The following is an 18,960-nucleotide window of genomic DNA, read 5'->3' on the forward strand; positions in this document are numbered from 1 at the left end:
TGTTGGGGACAATACGCAGAGAAACAGAAACTTTCTGCTTTTATAAAATAACGAAGGTCTGGCACGCGTTCGCTCTCTCTATATTGTTCTATTTAAATTATTGAGTCTACTAAAAACGTTTTGAAATATTTAGTAAAAAAATTAAATCTTATGATTATGTTGAATGTCATTTTGACACTTTTAGATTATTATTTAATTTATTTATAAACATCTTAATAAACATTACTCCATAAACGAGAAATTATTGTTTAAATTAACAATAATATTGAAGTCTGAACACCATTTCCATAAAACAATACTCTCGAAATAAATTACTTAAATGAATATGGACCAAACAAATATGGGTACGTTAAACAGTTTCCTACAAACACGAATTGTTTACAATGTGAATGGGACAGTGGTTGAATCAAACAACGGGTAATTTAAACTGTTTGCAAATTATGGCATAAACGTAAAAATCCTATGTTTACTTTCTGATACCACACTTAATAGTATATAGTTGTTCTATTATATGATGACGGTTCAGCCTTGGTTGTCCGATAAGTGTTACTTAAAGCATTTAGACTTTAGAGCCATTACGTACGGTCGACTAGTTGCCTGGCAACTGGTTAGATTCTGTGATTTGTATGGAAGTTGCCATACGCATGGGATCGCCGCAACTCCGTGCGTGCCGCAACTCGTCGCGGTTTGAGACAGTGCCACGCACACTATAACCAAGTGTACGTGTGCACTCATACAAACATAGCTGAACGGCCCTCGTGAAATAGAACAACTATTCCCAGATACCTTGCAGGTACGGAAGGCTCACTCTGCAAAGACGGTTAAATAAATAGCGACTCTTTAAGGAGGCACTAAAGTGCAATTTAGCTGGCCCAGTTCTGCGGTCTAGAGTTTAACAAACGCTTCTCTTTCTATCGCATAAACTCTTTTCTCTTATGATCTCTCTCTCTCTCTCTTATGAGATCGAAGGGGATTAGGAGCCGCTGCGGCTCCCGCCACGTGACATAATACCACGTGGTCATGTGACCAAGTGAACCCGGCCTGATGGTACTTGTACTTGTCATTACTTGTTTGTTGCCCGAAGGTTGTCTGAAAGTAGTTGCTATTGTATTCAAATTCAGTATAATATCCTTAATGCCATTGCCACCCTATCACGACCGCCGAGATATGTTTACGGGGGAGTTGATTTAATAGAAGTCATTGAGAAAGACAGGTTTCTTGATTAAGCCAACAAAGTCTGGTTTATTTTTATTTTTATTTATTGGACACACAAAACAGATTATGACAATAATAACTGAGTATTACAAGCAAGGTTAAACCATGGTTACATTTACGGGAAATATAAAATCACGCCTTTATTGATACGTCATTTCTTACAAAACCTTTCGGTATGGTTAGAGTGTGGAGTGAGATCACCATCCGAATCGGGTAAATAATTTCCGTGTTCCAGATCTATTCTATCTGATTAATTTATCTAAGAGAGAATCAATTTCAACTCATCGCCGACTTACTAATGAGTACGGGTATCACTCAATGCACGTCCACCGGCATAGTCCACCGCGTTAACCAAATGCGGATTGACAGACTTCACACACCTTTAAGAACATTACGGAGAACTCTCGTGCAGGTTTCTTCACGATGTTTTCCTTCACCGTGAAAACAAGTGATATTTAATAGTGGCTTAGGCCATAGTACCACCACGTTATCTTCTCATACATTTGAGAATATTATGAAGTTGTGAACAACCTTCGGGCACGATGGTTCAACACGACGATTTCTTTCATAACGTTAAAGCAAGTGATATTTAATTGCTTAAGAGTGAAAACGTAGACAGGAAACATTCGTGCAGTTTTATGACGCTACACTTTATCAAAAGCTATATAAACACACTTAAGTATGTACATGACCTTAATGACTATTCCTAATGTTTCTATGTATATCGATGACCTATATGCCATGCCAATCTATTCTGATGTCATTCTGATACTCAGAAGCTAGAAAGTCAGCGATGAAGCAAAATGTATGTTGATTTATTCAAACCTAGTTCTAGCTAAGTTAAACAACTTCTTTATAAGCATGCTGCAAGATGAGTTTTCTGAAGAAAATGTTGGATAGAACCAACTTCGATAAAGTGAAGTTTGTGCATATTTTATCATTTCAACCCATCGCTGGCCTCTACTACTGAGCACAGGTCTGTTTTAGAATGGGAAGGGGTTTTGAGCATAGTCCGCTGATAACTATGCTCAATAGCAGGGTTGTAGCGGATGCCAATATTTTGACAGTTACCAGTTACTATTTATTAGCAGTTGGGGTTTTTTTTTGTAGTTTTTGATTGGTCAGTTAGCGAACGACGACATTCCACTAGCAAACACGCGAGAGGCACGCGCCACTCTGGCCTCGCCCACTTGCTTTGCTGGTCGTTACTTGTTGCAAATATGAGTCCGCATCTGTGAAAGCTCCGTATAAATTGATACGGATGCGGATGTTCCGCATTTGCGGATGCGGATGTTCCGCATTTGCGGATGCGGATGTCGATATCCGTAACACCCCTGCTCATGCGATCTCCCTCCAGCGACTTCTGTTGGTGGCATTCGTGCACACACGGAGACAGGCGTGCTCGTTGCGGAACGAATTATGTCCGTCCACCTAGTTGAGGACCGACCACGTGGACGTGTGCCCTCCACTCGACCTTGTACCATGAGGTGTTCGATGGTACCTACCACAAAAATACAAAGTGGATAAACTTAAGTACTCCCTAGCCAATCGGGCGAGCTACCTTGGTACAAAGGAAATATATTCCGGAATAGTAAATGCCATAAATAATTTTACGAGCAATCCCATTATTTTGGTATGAAGCCCGTAAACTATATTATTATGTTCTACCACATACAGAAAATCAATATAATATTATGTGTTGTGAACAGCATATTAATTTTAGTATTTCTCATTGATCCATACAATTTTGGTATGTGTTTTAATTTCAATTCAAGGTTTTTCGTAGGTCTCTTTTACATTGAGAAATGGATCGTGTATATATAACACTAAGGCCCACTTGCACTTGCAGGTAAACTGATTTAGTTAAATTTTGTAATGCGGTCACTTTTTGCCAAGAGCATAATGCCGTTACAAAAAAGTGACAGCATTCAAAAAATTAAATCATTGTGCACGTGGGCCTAAAGGTCCATTTTCATTGATCCAATATTTGGATCCAGCGCCGCTGGATTAGCCATGCTTATTTTATCTTGTGGAGTTATGGATTTCTCGCGGTTTTAAAACCCAAGGCAACTAAAGGCATTGTCTAAAATCATTATTCGACGCGCTAACTAATATGTCAGAGGAAAAATTGAAGAAGAAAAAGCGAAAATGGGTTAGAAAGTGGATAGATATTTCCGGAGGCACACTGTTTTACTTATGAAACATTTAAGGTTAGCAGACCCCAAGGGCTTTAAAAAGCTTTAAATATATTATAATATATTAATAAGCTTTAAATATATTATGTAATTTGATAACATTACGTTTTGACAGGTATTATATAGGAAATCATAGTTCTCAGTTTCGTTATCTAATGATTGAAAAAATCAGTCCTCAGTAGTATAGGATTAATGTTGTCGCCAGCACGCGGCACGTGGTCGTCAGGCGAGGCGTCGCCCGGCCTCTCGGACGAGGAGTGCGGCGGCGGCGGCGCGGGCGAGACCCCCGCCGCGCTGCTCGCTCGGCTACATTCCTTAGGGCGCCGCGGGTTGGTGGCGGAGTACGAGGAAATAAGAGCCCGGCCGCCCAATGGGACCTTCCATCATGCCAAGTGAGTGGAGCTACGCTATGCTAAATGTCCATAAAAATGTCCTTTTCTCCCACTTGCACGGAAATTGCTTCATAACTAAAAATCACGTTAAACGGTTCTTTTCGGCATGTAATGAAATAACACGCCAGCAATTTTCTATACGACAGTGTAAGAACTTGCTGGACAGTTTTATTTGCTAGCGAGCTTCTTTAAATGTACATCAGCATAAAGGCTTCGCCTCGTCCCGATTACTCAACCGTCAATTGCTAAATGTACTATTTTTATCCTGTCTAAATACGGTGGTTATCTTCCTCAGATTACCCAGCAACCTAGCGAAGAACAGATATACAGACGTACTCTGCTACGACCACTCGCGGGTGCTGCTGTCGCAAGAGGACGACGACCCCAGCACTGACTATATTAACGCTAACTACGTGGACGGCTACAAGCAGAGAAACGCCTTTATATGCACGCAGGGTACGTACAGTAGCCGGCAACAAATATCGTACACTAGATGATGCCCGCGACTGCGTCCGCGTGGATTTGGTTTTTAAAAATCCCATAGGAACTCTTTAATTTTCCGGGATAAAAGTAGCCTATGTTCTTCCCCGAGATGCAAGCTATCTCTGTACCAAATTTCATCAAAATCGGTTAAACGGATGGGCCGTGAAAGGCTAGCAGACAGACAGACAGACACACTGCATTTATAATATTAGTATGGATTGACCGACGCGTATTGACCTTTAGAATGAGATTTCGGCTTTGTAGAGCGTTGTCTCTGCATATCTGTGTGACGTTTTGTCAGTCTCAACGACAGATACAACGCTCTACAAAACCCTCTCTTTCTCCATCTCCAACCATCTCTTTCTAAAGGTTGATGTACAATATTTTCTGCCGCGTACTGTAACTGTCTATCCGGCCTAGAAACTAGAAACGGTAGGGATGCATAGGTAGATACTAGATAGGACATCTGGTACCTATGCATCCCTACCGTTTCTATTCTATCCACTATCCATCGTATTCTCGAGTATCGGCCCTCTAACCTTGAGGGTGTAATTCGTGCTCACCGGTACACGATATCTACTCCGAAACACGTCTGCGCTAGAGACTGTGGTTCGCCAATGTTGGATTGAAGTAAAAACATTATCATGCCAGGAAAAAATATATAAAACATAAACCAGTCTAGTTGTGGGCCTCGAATCGAAGGTAACCTTATCTGAGAGACCTTGAGTTAAATATACGAGTGTAATACGGATATATACGTCATACCCATAGAAGTTTGCTTCTTTTAGGTGCACAGTTCCGGTGAATGCGAGTGAAAATAGCACTTTCAGCGGAACGTTTGTTTTATTTCCAGGCCATTTCGTAGAGTCGTATACGTAACGCCCACGTCAAGAGGAAACTAAAATTTTAGGAAGCATCGTTTGTTTTGACCATATTTTCCGTATTTGTTGGCGCAGAGCCAAGGTCTGCGGGAAAATTCGTCTGATACTAACGGCGCGAAGTCGCGTAATATTTTTCATTGTAATGATAATAAACGAAGCAATTTTGAATGTCACGACTTTATTTTAATGGAAAACGGTCGTAAAACCGGTTTAAAGTACACTAAAAGCAGTATTTACTATTACACTTGACCTAGTTTTATTATTAACCTTCCTAAATATAAAATATTGATAACTCAAGATAGTAAATCAATGTTATATTTTTGCTGTCGAAATAAATTGTTATATTTTGTAATAATAGTAAATCAATGTAATATTTTTGCTATCGAAATAAATTGTTATATTTTGTAATAATGGTACCCTCATACAAATGTATACTTAGTTATGGTGTCCAGTGTCCAGTGTCTACTATACTCAGCTATATACTCAGCTGTATACTCAGCCAGCCATGCGGCATATTATCCATACTAATATTATAAATGCGAAAGTGTGTCTGTCTGTCTGTCTGCTAGCTTTTCACGGCCCAACCATTCAACCGATTTTGATGAAATTTGGTACAGTTAGCTAATATCCCGGGGAAGGACATGGGCTACTTTTTATCTCGGAAAATTAAAGAGTTCCTATGGGATTTAAAAACCTAAATCCACGCGGACGAAGTCGCGGGCATCATCTAGTTTTAATATACTCGTACCTAACGGCTGAAGAGCTTCAAATTAATTTCAAATTGTAGTTGCGTCTTTGGTGCAAAACCTTTCTAAAAACTCAATAGGCTACTTGACAATTTTTTTAAGTTGGTCTTAAATGGTTAATATTTGTCCTATTATATCAAAAAAATTAACACTATATTTTTTTGCGCCCTAAAAACCGTAAAACTTTAATTTAAAAAAATATTTTTCTTAGACAGGTGAAAACACTGTCGGCCATGTTTGGCCGATAGATTATCTGTGCTCTGACGTCATGCATTTGTAAACAACAGTATAACCCAGGGTTATACTGTTGTTTACAAATGCATGACATCTATCGGCCAAACATGGCCGACAGTGTTTTCACCTGTCTAAGAAAAATATTTTTTTAAATTAAAGTTTTACGGTTTTTAGGGCGCAAAAAAATATAGTGTTAATTTTTTTGATATAATAGGACAAATATTAACCATTTAAGACCAACTTAAAAAAATTGTCAAGTAGCCTATTCTATTGAACTAACTATGTATTAAAGAAAATAACAATTATTAAGTAGTGTATAAAAAACCTTTCGAGGAAAGGTCACTTATTTTAAAAGGTTATGTATCTTTTCAGGTCCCCTGCCAAAGACCTTCGGCGACTTCTGGCGGATGGTGTGGGAGCAGGGCAGCCTGGTGGTAGTGATGACGACGCGCACGGTGGAGCGCGGGCGCGTCAAGTGCGGCCAGTACTGGCCGGCGGCGGAGGGCGCGCGCGCGGTGCACGGGGGCTTCGCCGTCACCACCGAGGCCATCGAGCTCGAGGACGACTACGTCGTGTCGCACTTGCTACTTACCGATCTGAGGGTGAGTTGTGTTCATGAATTTAATATACTCATTTACTTGAAAAGAGCAACTGCCGAGTTTCTTCTCCTCGATAGATTTAATAAATTTATTTTTATGCATAATAGTTTTTGATTTATCGTGCAAAATGTCGAAAAAGTACGACTGTAGTACGGAACCCTCGATGCACGAGTCACGAGTCGAATTTTAAAAACCGGCCAAGTGAGAGTTCACTTTTTAAAATTTGCAAAAAATTGTAGCAAATCTACTTGAGTTTATGACACAACTTGGATTTTTCGACGTTTGACCTCTGAGGCTTTTTGATTTAATGTTATAAGCAATAAAGTACCCGAGAGACTGCCGACACAGTCCCTTTGACATAGAGTTACGAAGGTTTTTCTCATGGATGTTCCATCGTGTTTGCAGACGGAGCAGCGCCGCCGTGTGTGGCACGGGCAGTACACGCGCTGGCCCGACTACGGCGTGCCGGGCGGTGGCCGCGCGCAGCCCGTGCTGCGGTTCCTCGCGCTCGTGCGTCGCGCGCAGCAACGCGCACGGCAAGAGTAAATATTGACTCGTGACAACTTACCTTACCCTATCCGCGGTATGAACTTTAGCGCTCTCTCGTAATCCCATACAAATGATATAGCCAAAAGTCTCAGTGGGCGTTAACCATTTTGAGACATCGACCAATCACAAACATGTTTTCAAAAAACATTTGAAATTCAATTCAAAAATGTTTACAAAAACATTCGAAATTCAGTTAGGAAACATAGTGTCGATTGTGATTGGTGGGTGACTCAAAGTGGTTAGCGCCAACAGATTTTTGGGTCTATCATTTGTATGGGATTACGTAACAGAGTGAGCGTTAAAGTTCATACCACGGATAAGGTATAATAAAACCCTTGCCTACGGCTCCGCTTTTAAACTCACACAACGACAACTACGAAAAAAGTTTTCACTTGAAAAAATCAATTTTCAGATTAGGAGACGCGTGGGCGGGCCACAGTAGAGGACCTCCGATAGTCGTTCATTGTTCAGCCGGCATTGGACGAACAGGTGCGTTCATTTTACTTGCTACCTTAATTACCTGTATTAATACCTCTACTATCATTTAAGCCTACGGATACGGCTTTAAATGATAACACAGGGTGTAACCAAAACACTAGCAGAAACTTAGCGTTATTGTTATACTACCTAAACACAATCCAATACCAATAACCATTTGCCTCATTTTGTAGTTTTAGTGATTTAGTATTATTCAAACCCGCAATGTAAAGCGTGCAAAACTCGGGTTATGTTACAAGCTTCATAACTGTCGTGAATCGTGACTGTAGCTTAATATTTTTTTTTAAAGAATATTAGCCATGTTAAATGACTAATATTCCCCTTTCCTCTCCAACTAAGCGTCAGGCTAGTGCTGGGAGTAGGTACGACAATAGTGCAACGGACCGGGTTTGAACCGGCGCGGCGCTCGACCTTTCGGTTTTCAGTCCACTCCTTTACCGGTTGAGCTATTGAGGCTCTAAATTGAATTAACAGCGTGGCTTATTGGTACGTATTTGCAGGCACGTTCCTGACGCTCGACATGTGCACGTCGCGGCTGGCGGCGGAGGGCGTGGCGGACGTGCGCGGCACGGTGGAGCGCATCCGCCAGCAACGCGCGCATTCCATACAGATGCCCGACCAGTACGTGTTCTGCCACCTTGCGCTGCTGGAGTATGCGGTTAGTATCACGACATACACTCATATAACTGTCACACGACACACTGGAGGTATTCATTCCCTTTCACTTACACACTATACCTGTGTACAGTAGCTGGCAGGAAGTATTTTACATCGACCCTTAAAAAGAGTATTCGGCTTCGTAGAACGTTGTCTCTGTCACTCATACATATGTGACGTTTTGTCCGTCTCAACGACAGAGACAACACTACGAAACCGTTCTCTTTTTAAAGGTCGATATACAATACCTCCTGCCGGATTCTGTATATGTTTGAGTGAGACGAAATTATTTGTGCTGCTGTGGTTTGATTCGTTTTTTTATTCGCACTTACATACAGGCAAGTGACGCGCAGGTCTAACAGCCGTACAGAGTTCCTTAATCGTTACTTAAATTTAGTTAAAATGAGACAGAGCTATATCTCTCACATAAATCTGTCTCGTTTTAAGTCAATCTTAAGTAACGATTAGCGACTCTTGAGTACGGATAGAGGCATAAAATCACTGATTACCCAATACCCAGTTATTAAAATGTACCTATTTATGTATTGCCTATTGTACTTGCAAACATCTTTAGTTATATTTCTATTGTTTTGGTTTTGGTGTACAGTAAAGAATATTGTACTTTACTTTACTTTTATTGCAGGTGATGCACGGTTACTTAGAGTCCGCAGACCTGGCGGGCTTCGACGAGGATGTGGAAGAGGAGTCCGAATGAAGACTGTCGCGACATCTCTGCGTCGTGCTGTGAGCATGCAGTCGCCTGCCGACACAATCCGTCTACATGCCGGCATGCCGACACACCCGTTGAAGTGCCGGACACAACCCGCCGACATGCGGATGGAAAACTCCGAAATGCAAACAAAGCATCAACATGCCGACGGAAACCGCCGACAGACTGATGGAGGACGCCGACATGCCGATAAAACACTTCGACATGCCGAAGGAAGCCGCTGACATGCAGACAAATTACGCCGACATGTGATGCTGGATTCAAGCTCAAGAGAGCCGAACAATATTACATAAACTTTACATTATCATGTAAAACTATGTTTCAGTTGTATTACAATCGGCTTTATAAATACCTGCACAAGTTGAATATTGAATCAAGGCCGTATGTCAGAATATCATCAGCCTGTGGGAAACTGGAAAGTGCTGGTTTTGAAGCCATATGCCACAGTACAACATTTATATAAGCTCATTTCTGAACTATTCATTAGCTGGACTGTTCTTCTGTTTAGTGATAATACTGGCTGCAATCAAACTGTGTGTGTGAAAACTGTGCTACTAAAATTATACAAGTGTTCTAAACCATAAAAAAAAAAATTGTTGGTAACCGTCGGCTCGCACAAAGCGACATGTGTTCACTAGTGTAAAATCGTGTACAGTGTCCTTTGAACTGTTGTGTTGAGCTTAGACTTCACGTGCGTGCAAAGTATCGTGTTGAAATGTCAAAATAAACGTCCACAATACATAATGAACTTTGTGAAGCGTCTTTAAATAAGAAAAAATAGTTGGCGTCAGTGTGAGCGAAGCTTAATGGCCATCACTAAGTAAAGCTGATTGCACATTATGAGAAGAGCCGCGTGAAATGCCTTTTTCAGTGCTAGAAATGTTTACTGATGTTGTCCAGTAAATTCAAATTCAGAATGTTGTATTGTTACCTCGGTGAGTTCTGTCTCCTTGGTCTAGTGGCTAGTGGTTAGCATGTTTGACTGCGTACGATGAGGTTCTGGGTTCGATTCCCAGGTCAGGGCCAAAAAAATAGGTATTGGGGTTTTCTGTCAAGAAATTCTCAGTACTAGCCCGGATGTAGGAAGTTGGCGGTATTTTGTCCTTGTGTCCCAGAGCATGTAAAGCCGTCGGTCCCGGTCTCAGGTCGTGTCAGATTGCTATCCAGTCGGACTATGAGAGTAAGGGATTAGAGTGCAACTGGCGCACACATTTGGCACTTTAAATTCTTCACTGTAGATGACTAATTTTAGCGTTTAGAGTATCGTGAGTGATATTCATTACACAGAGGTAACGTGTTAGTCGTGTCGTTAGTGGGTCGTTTTACAATGGGCCTCGCTCGTGACGTGGCGTCTAAAAACTGACGTAACCGAAACCGAAAAACTGAGTATAGCCGTCAGACACAGACTAATCGCTATGAGGATTGGCTGCCATAGATGATATTCTATCGGGAGAGCATTACACTAAAAATGCTTTTCGTGCGGTTTCTGCATGTATGTGCAATCAGCTTTAAAGTGAACACCCATAAGAGGTGAGTGGTGCCGCGTCGATTAGTGCTGAGCCTAACAAAAGCCTTGAATTACTTTAGTGCCCCACTTGTCCATGCGATGAACCAGCCCTAGTGGTAAGTCTCCTAGTGTTTACTTAAAATATAATGAAATATGTAAATCGAAACGTTCCTGTAGTACAAGTAAGAACTGAGTGGATAGAGCAAAAACAAACTTTTATTTCGGGCCTATTATCAACCGTTAAAATGGATCCATTCAATACCTAAACTTAACATATTGCAACCATGATGATGACGATTACTCCACATGAATAGAATAGAATAAAAAGATCTTTTTAGTGTTTAAACTATCGTGAGTGATTTCCATTATCAATACTTATAATAAAACTGTAACAGGTCAAATTCTGTACATTGAAGATATTTTGAAAATTTTTTTTCGAGGGCACTCTATAATCGATACTGAACCCAAAACTGTAATTTGTTTCATTTTTGTCTGTCTGTCTGTCTATCTGTCTGTCTGTCTGTCTGTATCACGGCCGCGCATCACGCTGAAACTACTGAATGGATTCCAATGAAACTTGGTACGATTTGAGGTCATACTATGAGGTCTAACATAGGATACTTTTTATCCCGAAATTCAGCATGGTTCCCTTAGGAGAGGGGTTGAAAGTTAAAATGTATACTGAGCTGTAATTCATTAATGCGTAGTCCGATTTCATTCATTCTTTTTTTGTTAGAAAGGGGATATTTTAAAGATTGTTCTGTAAATATTTTAAAGTCATCAGTTTTGTAGTTCAGAAATAATAGACATAATAACCCTCAGTTTATGGTCCAAATAGCTTGAAACTCGGAATATGCAGAAACCTTTGAACGTATGGCTCATCTTAAGCTGGCGTTCCCACTTTATCGTATAGGCTTAATGGATAGACCTGTTGTGAAAATTAGACCATTCCAAAGGAGACAGTTAATATTGCATACTGCAGGGTTAATTTTCCCCACAAAGCAAACAAAGCTTAGAGCAGAACTGTTCTATAAGTAGGTACTTATTAATACAATATTAATTTTCATGGTATCTATGCAGTGCTCATAATATGCAATGTAAACTGGTGTCTGCTAGCATCCATTCGCGGGGACGGGAGTGGAGAAGGCGGCGCAAGGGGAAAGAAACATCTATAGGATAGGTAGCCGCGCGGCGCAGTCGCACGGTCGGCGCCCTACGCAACTGACGTGTCCAAATTACCTTTAAATTTAATGCTAAGTGGCAAGTTTCCGCGCGGCTCAGACGCGCGGTTGGCTCCCTACGCAGTGTTTCCATGTACACGGTAATTACCGTAGATGCACCGTAATTCAGCCCTAATCTACCGTCAAGGTAATATGGCCATTACCTTGACCGTGTCACCGTTATACAAAATCACGTTAAAAATTCATAATATACTGCGTAATAGTAGTATTTCGTCCTTATTCAAGCAATTAGGAAAGAGTAAAATGTAAAACTAATGAGATTTAACAAAATATTAATATGAATAAATCCGTATATGAAAAAGATATTGCTATGCTAGGAGAGTCAGATTCAGAATAATATTAATAGCTGATTAAAAAGCTAATTCGTGACGTTTTTTCTTTTAAAAATGACACGGTAATTTACACAGTATTCTTTTAGCTAATCCACCGTAATTTAATCTAGAAACACCGTAATTTTAACCCTTGAACACGGTAATTCTCAATTTACATATGGAAACACTGTCCCTACGTGACGCACGCATCCAAATTGAGCTTAAAAATTGAAATCTGATCTGAATATCTGGAATTTAAAATCGTATAAAAAGTTCTTTTCAGAACTATTTAGTTACTAATTAGGTCGGTACCTACTTGATTATTGTTCTTCTATAATATATATTATTAAGTAGGTACTTGGTTTCTTCTGTATTTTTAGGATTTTGTTTGGTTATAGCATAGGTTTATGCAGGCGTTTTTTGTGGTACATACTACAAACTATCTTCTATAAATATTAAGTGCTTGATTTTTTGGATTGCAATTTTTTGGATTTTGTTAAGATATGGCATGGATATGGCAAAGGTACATGCAAGCGTTTTTTCCTCCTATTTCTTCCTATAAGGGTTCCTTGTGAGGTACGGAGCCCTAAAAACTGAAAAAGATTCGTAGGTCAAAGTACACAATATTGCTTCATCAATCGGGTGGTGGAGCAAGATGATGCAACTAATTACCCGATAGAATTTTTGAATTCGTTGTCAGCTCCTGGGCTGCCCTTGCACACCATAAATTTAAAAGTTGGAGTGCCAATCATTCTGTTGCGTAATTTAAGTCCGCCGAAATTATGCAACGGAACTCGGCTAAGGGTAGTCCGATTGCAACAAAATATTATTGAAGCGGAAATTTTAACTGGGTGTGGTGCTGGGGAACAAGTTTTTATTCCCCGGATACCACTTATCCCCAATAATTTTTCATTCCGTTTCAAGCGCGTGCAGTTTCCTGTGAGTCTATGTTTTGCGATGACGATCAACAAGGCGCAAGGCCAAACGTTGCGCACCGCAGGCGTAGACCTCACCACGAGCTGCTTCAGCCACGGACAGCTCTATGTGGCTCTGTCCAGGGTGAGTAGCGCTGCTAATATGTTCGTATATTGTTGCGACGGCGTTACACATAACGTAGTATACAGGGAAGCTTTGTAAATATAGGTAACACCGTCACAAAATATGGACATAAATTAGTGAAACTGCATGATAACCCTATCAGGAAAGGGAATACTTTACCATGAAGCCTACCCTGAAATCACGAAAAATAATCAACTATTCCATACTAAGAGTTCATTGACGCGCGGAGAAAGTATATGAACCAACTGATTTTTTCGTTAACTCTCTTTCGTTCCTGATAACACTTAATTGATATTTTATTGTAATCTTACTTAAAATTATTATGGTTTTTATTCATGGGCATCTTAATGGGTATTTAAGGATATATCATCATTTCAGCCTGTGAACGTCCACTGCTAAACATGGGCCTTTTCCAAAGAGTGCCACAACACCAGGTCTTCAGTCATCCAGCGACTTTTCGCCACTCTCTTTATATCGTCAGCCCATCTTGCTTGAGGGTCATCACGCTCCCACCGAAACGTGGCCTGCCCACTGCCACTTCAATTTGCTGACGGTTTTGGCTATTGGGAACTTGATTTGACACCTATCCTTCAGATAAACTCTTAACATAGTCTTCTCCATAGCTTGCTGAGGCAATTTAAATTGGTAGATCAAGCCCTTTGTTAGTGGCAGGTGTCCGATCAGTTAATCCATACTATAACATTCATACTAATCTAATATTGTAAATGCGAAAGTGCGTCTGTCTGTTTTTACTGCCCATCTATTAAACCGAGTTTGTCAATATTTGGTACAGAGAAAGCTTATAGAAAGACATAGACTACTTTTTATTTCAGAAAATCGTAGTTTCCACTGGATTTCCCTAAAGAGCGCCACCACACCCGGTCCTCAGCCTTCCTCATCCAGCCGCTTCCCGCCAGCCTCTTTATATCGTCGGTCCATCGTGCTGGAGGGCGTCCCACACTATGCTTGCCTACCTACGCGGTCTCCACTCAAGGACTTTCCGGCTCCAACGGCCATCACCTCTACGACAGGCATGACCTGCCTTCTTTTATCCCGGAAAATAAAAGAGTTCCCATGGGCTTTTGAAAACCTACATCCACGCGGACGAAGTCGCGGGCATCAGCTAGTATACAATATGTCACCGGATGGGTTCGAAACTAGTTAGGCTAACGTCGACTAAATAAGTGAGTACAGCCGGTGACAGATATTGTATAGAAAGATTTTTATTCAAATAAACTTTTACAAGTGTTTTGGAACCATGTTAGAATTTACCTCTGGTTGGGAAAGTTCGGTTCAGTCGAAACTCGCCCAACCTGGTACCATTGCTATATAGATTTGAATTGAAAAAATTGAAAAAAAAGTTTTTAATATCTGCAATGCAGGAATGAAAGAGATTTTATTCCTGTATTGCAAATACTGATGCTGTGATAGCCGTGTGGTTAGGACATCCGCCTTCTAATTGGAGGTCGGGGGTTCGATCCCGGGCACGCACCTCTAACTTTTCGGAGTTATGTGCGTTTTAAATAATTAAATATCACTTGCTTTAACGGTGAAGGAAAACATCGTGAGGAAACCTGCATGCCTGAGAGTTCTTAATAATGTTCTCAAAGGTGTGTGAAGTCTACCAATCCGCACATGGTTAGCGTGGTAGACTATGGTCAAACCCTTCTCACTCTGAGAGGAGACCCGTGTTCTGCAGTGAGCCAGCGATGGGTTGATCATGATTGCAAATATAAAAATTTTTTGCCACTCCATTGGTAACAGAAAACGATTAAGCTTAGGTATTAGAATTGAAATGTAATTATAAGTTGTTTTAGGCCCACTATTTATTTTCACACTACGAATTGGTAACCAAAAACAATACTGTAACCCTTAATTATTATTTACTATCTAGGTACCCTCTATGTTATTTATTTATATATAAGAAAGTATGGCTGTGTGAAGACTTTCTGTGTCTTAATTTATGTAGATGTTTATACTTTTACTGTAGTTCTTGGAATTCACAAGCGCGCGTGATCTTCCTTGTGGCTACGTCGGATACATGGTCATTGGACAATCATGGACATTTCATGTCTAAGAGAGAATAGGCATCTTCTAGGCAAGCGCGCTCCATCTTAGGCTGTATCAACACTTGCCAGCAGGTCTGATTGCTGCCAAGCGCTAGTCTATAAATTAAAAAAAAACATTGCGTAATTATGCGTGCCTGTCACCAACCAAGCAAGCGCTCGCAAACGCACAGATACGACTTAAACACATGCATGAGCCACTCGTACTCGTGAAATTCAAGGACTATAGCATAATATTCTATTGGTAACACTAAATTGTACTCGTTTTATACCGTAGTCGAAGGTTTGATACAAATTAATACGTTGAGGTGCTGGTAGGATAATGCCATTTTTGTCTCGAACATTCGATTCATTCATTCATTATTGTGTATTTCACATTTTTATAACTTAATTAAGTGTGTAATATAAGGGTCTTTGCACACGAGGGCATTTTCTTGCGCGGTTGAAACGTCATAGTTATAAAGAGCCGCTAACCCTGATTGAATTTCCCGGATTCTCGAGAACTTTTATGGTTTTCGTGATGTTCAATTGACAGAATTTTTTCACGAATTTTCCGTGAAACTGGAGAAACTCGATGTCGAATTTCGTTTTCGTAAATTATAAACGAAAGGTACAAACTGTGTGCAAAAATGTCTTAATGTGCAAAGGCATATATCTTTTCTGTAATATGCACTTAAGTAAAATGGGTCGTCTGACTCTAGATTGCGTCTTGAATCGGATCCTGCCATCTCGTTCATATACTTGGAATACGATAGAGACAGTATGACAGGTTATCTGTCCCTTTGGGAGTTAAGAGAGCTATCAAGAGTCATTGTATAGTTGATTAATATTGAATGGTTATAGACTGAATACTGTTAATTTTCTCCAAATTTTTATCGACGCCTTGCTGTCCTAATGGGCGGGTCACATTTGTGACACTTCCCACTCCTCGCCACAGCATGCGTGTTGAGTCAAATCGCGAACACCCTTTGAATTAAATTATTAGTACCTATATATAGAAAATTGTTCTCAAAGGTGAGTGAAGTCTGCCAATTCGCACTTGGTCATTGTGGTAGACTATGGCCAAAACCCTTGTCTCTCTGAGAGGAGACCCGTTCTCTGTAGTGAGCCGACGATGAGTTGATCATAATAATATATAGAACACAGAAATCTAAATATATAAAAAGAAAAGGTGACAGACTGACTGACTGACAGATCTATCAACGCACAGCTCAAATTACTGCACGGATCGGGCTGCAATTTGGCATGCAGATAGCTATTATGACGTAGGCATTCGCTAAAAAAGGATTTTTGAAAATTCAACTTCTAGGAGGGTGAAATAGGGGTTTGAAATTTGTGTAGTCCACGCGGACGAAGTCGCGAGCATAAGCTAGTGTACATATAAAAGTACGCTGGAAGACGTGTGCCATACAAAATGACTTATTTTTGTTTGTGCTGATTCGAAGCGCCCCACCGATACCGGGTACCGGGGATCAAAATTGATATTTGTGTCGAATGCTCGTCGTGTTGACACTGTTGACCGACCTCTCGTCACTAACATTTTAGTTCCGAGTACACTCGTATGACGCTCACTGCTGCTATTAGCGCCAAAATGGCAATTAAGTTGCTGGAAAATAACTCATTATTCATGGCACACCTTATCTAGCGTATAAAGTCCATATCTGTGAGTACTGCTGTTATTGCAGCCCGCGAAACGAAAGGCAAAAATAAACCAATGCGCGGTTAAATAGACGCCCCCATCCTTGCCTAGTCAAGTGTAACAGATGCAAGATTTTTTACGTAAACTGAACTGTACTACAATGGTACTAATTCTGAGCACAACCTAATTTTAGAGGGTTCGCATACAGTTCTTACTAATGTAATATGAAAAGCACAGACGCTTTGACAGTTTTAAATTTAATTTTTAGATGGTAAAACCCGTGATTTTAGCGCACAGTCGCGAGCCTACTGTTTAAACTTGTAGCGTGCGCTAAAATTTAGAGTCTTTAAATGTAAAGTTCATGTTCTGTCCCTTTTTAGTATTGTTAAAAAGAAAAGGATGCAGATACTCTAAATTTAGTTTAGAGAAAGACAACGGAATCGGTGCCAATATGATTCGATTTAACGCTATACGTGTAGTATGACTTGGCGTGAGGTGAGGTGTTGCAAATGTGTTTCTCCCATTGCATGGAAGCATACTGTTATAAGCGATTAGTTCCATAATCAAAACAAATAAATATAAAAGTATTATAAAATTTTCGGTGAATAAAGTAATCATAGTAATTGAAAGTATATATGATATTTAAAATAAAATCCAGTTAAATATTAGCTATAGATCCAAGATTTATGGAGTTGAAGCAGAAATGAAAGTTTATTTTTCAAGGGATATGACGTATGTATTAATCAATAATCGCATATCGTAATCGTCCCTACTCTAAGAGCCCACAAAGTAAACTAACAGAACCACAACACACACACTAAAACAACTCACACACTAAAACAACTCTTGTAGTAATAGTCAAGAGTGAGAATGCTAAATTCACAGGAATCATAGGTCATGAATGCCTAGAGGATCTGAATCTACATATCATATATTGGCATTATAGTAACTACTACTACTACTATAATGCCTATAATTAACTGCAGTTAATTAAAATAATAAGTTTGCGTGGAATAATCTTTAATCGTGCTAACTTCGCATGTAGGAAAAACAATTTCTATCAACAAAAAAAGTGAAACACAGATGGACGGACAGACAGACAAACTGGACGACACTATATAAGTTACCTGTTTTACACGGTACCCTAAAAATAATCTTAAAAATAAGAATAGCAAGTGATATATGAAAACTAATTAGGGTATCTTTATTTTCTGATCTTCATTGAAATTTATTAAAATTCATTTCAACTAGAACTATATATATGATTGGTTGATGACTCAAAATGGTAAGACGAGCGAGGAAAATGAAATGACTCCTAAACTTCTAACGTTACCCGGACGTAGACTCACGCTACGGCCTCGGGGGTGTACGGACTAACCAGTAGTGCAACAAATCCGACCATCCAAACATCGTCCTAAGCTATGGTCCGAGCCTCACGGGAGGCGCTCTTAGAGAACGTTGCCCCCCAACCTCTCAAATTATTTCTTCGAGCCCTAGGGCTCACCTCCAGGTGGAGATTCGCCCCCCCCCCTCCCTCCCCCTCCCACTCCATCCAATTGCATCACTGCACATCCATGTTGAAAGGGCAGCTAGTTTACTTGTTGGGCTCTTGGGCTAACAGATGTATATTGAATCGCCGTCCCACCACGCAACTGACATATCGCAATCGCCTCATCACTCCGCGCACCTTACGGCTCTCACACACCATCAAGCAAATCGTCCAATTACGTGATTGATTCAATCTGCAGTTCGTCCAAAATGTTATGTAAACAGTCATTAACGAACATTGACTTATATACAGGATGTAACCAGAACGCTAGCAAAAACAAATACATATTGTATACTACCTGAACACAATTCAATACCAATAACGATTTGGCCTCATTTTGTAGTTTTAGTGATTTAGTATCTTTCAAACCCGCAATGTATAGCGCGCAAAACTCGGGTCAATGCCCCGC

General features: G+C 40.3%; 1 protein-coding gene across 2 annotated transcripts in view; it reads left to right on the forward strand.

Annotated features, from left to right (window-relative positions):
- Positions 1-10,740, forward strand: part of Ptpmeg2 (Protein tyrosine phosphatase Meg2) — a 95,504-nt gene extending 84,764 nt beyond the window's left edge. For both annotated transcript variants that reach the window (XM_034977502.2, XM_069504233.1), the window contains exons 9-15: positions 3,616-3,802; positions 4,098-4,258; positions 6,519-6,748; positions 7,151-7,287; positions 7,707-7,783; positions 8,293-8,450; positions 9,093-10,740. In XM_034977502.2, coding sequence (XP_034833393.1) covers positions 3,616-3,802; positions 4,098-4,258; positions 6,519-6,748; positions 7,151-7,287; positions 7,707-7,783; positions 8,293-8,450; positions 9,093-9,164 — 1,022 coding nt within the window. In that variant the 3' untranslated portion in view covers positions 9,165-10,740. The remainder of the gene's footprint in view (positions 1-3,615; positions 3,803-4,097; positions 4,259-6,518; positions 6,749-7,150; positions 7,288-7,706; positions 7,784-8,292; positions 8,451-9,092) is intronic.
- Positions 10,741-18,960: the final 8,220 nt, after the last annotated feature.

This window comes from Maniola hyperantus, chromosome 17 (genome assembly GCF_902806685.2).
Source record: "Maniola hyperantus chromosome 17, iAphHyp1.2, whole genome shotgun sequence".
In the NCBI taxonomy this organism is placed as follows: Eukaryota; Metazoa; Arthropoda; class Insecta; order Lepidoptera; family Nymphalidae; genus Maniola; species Maniola hyperantus.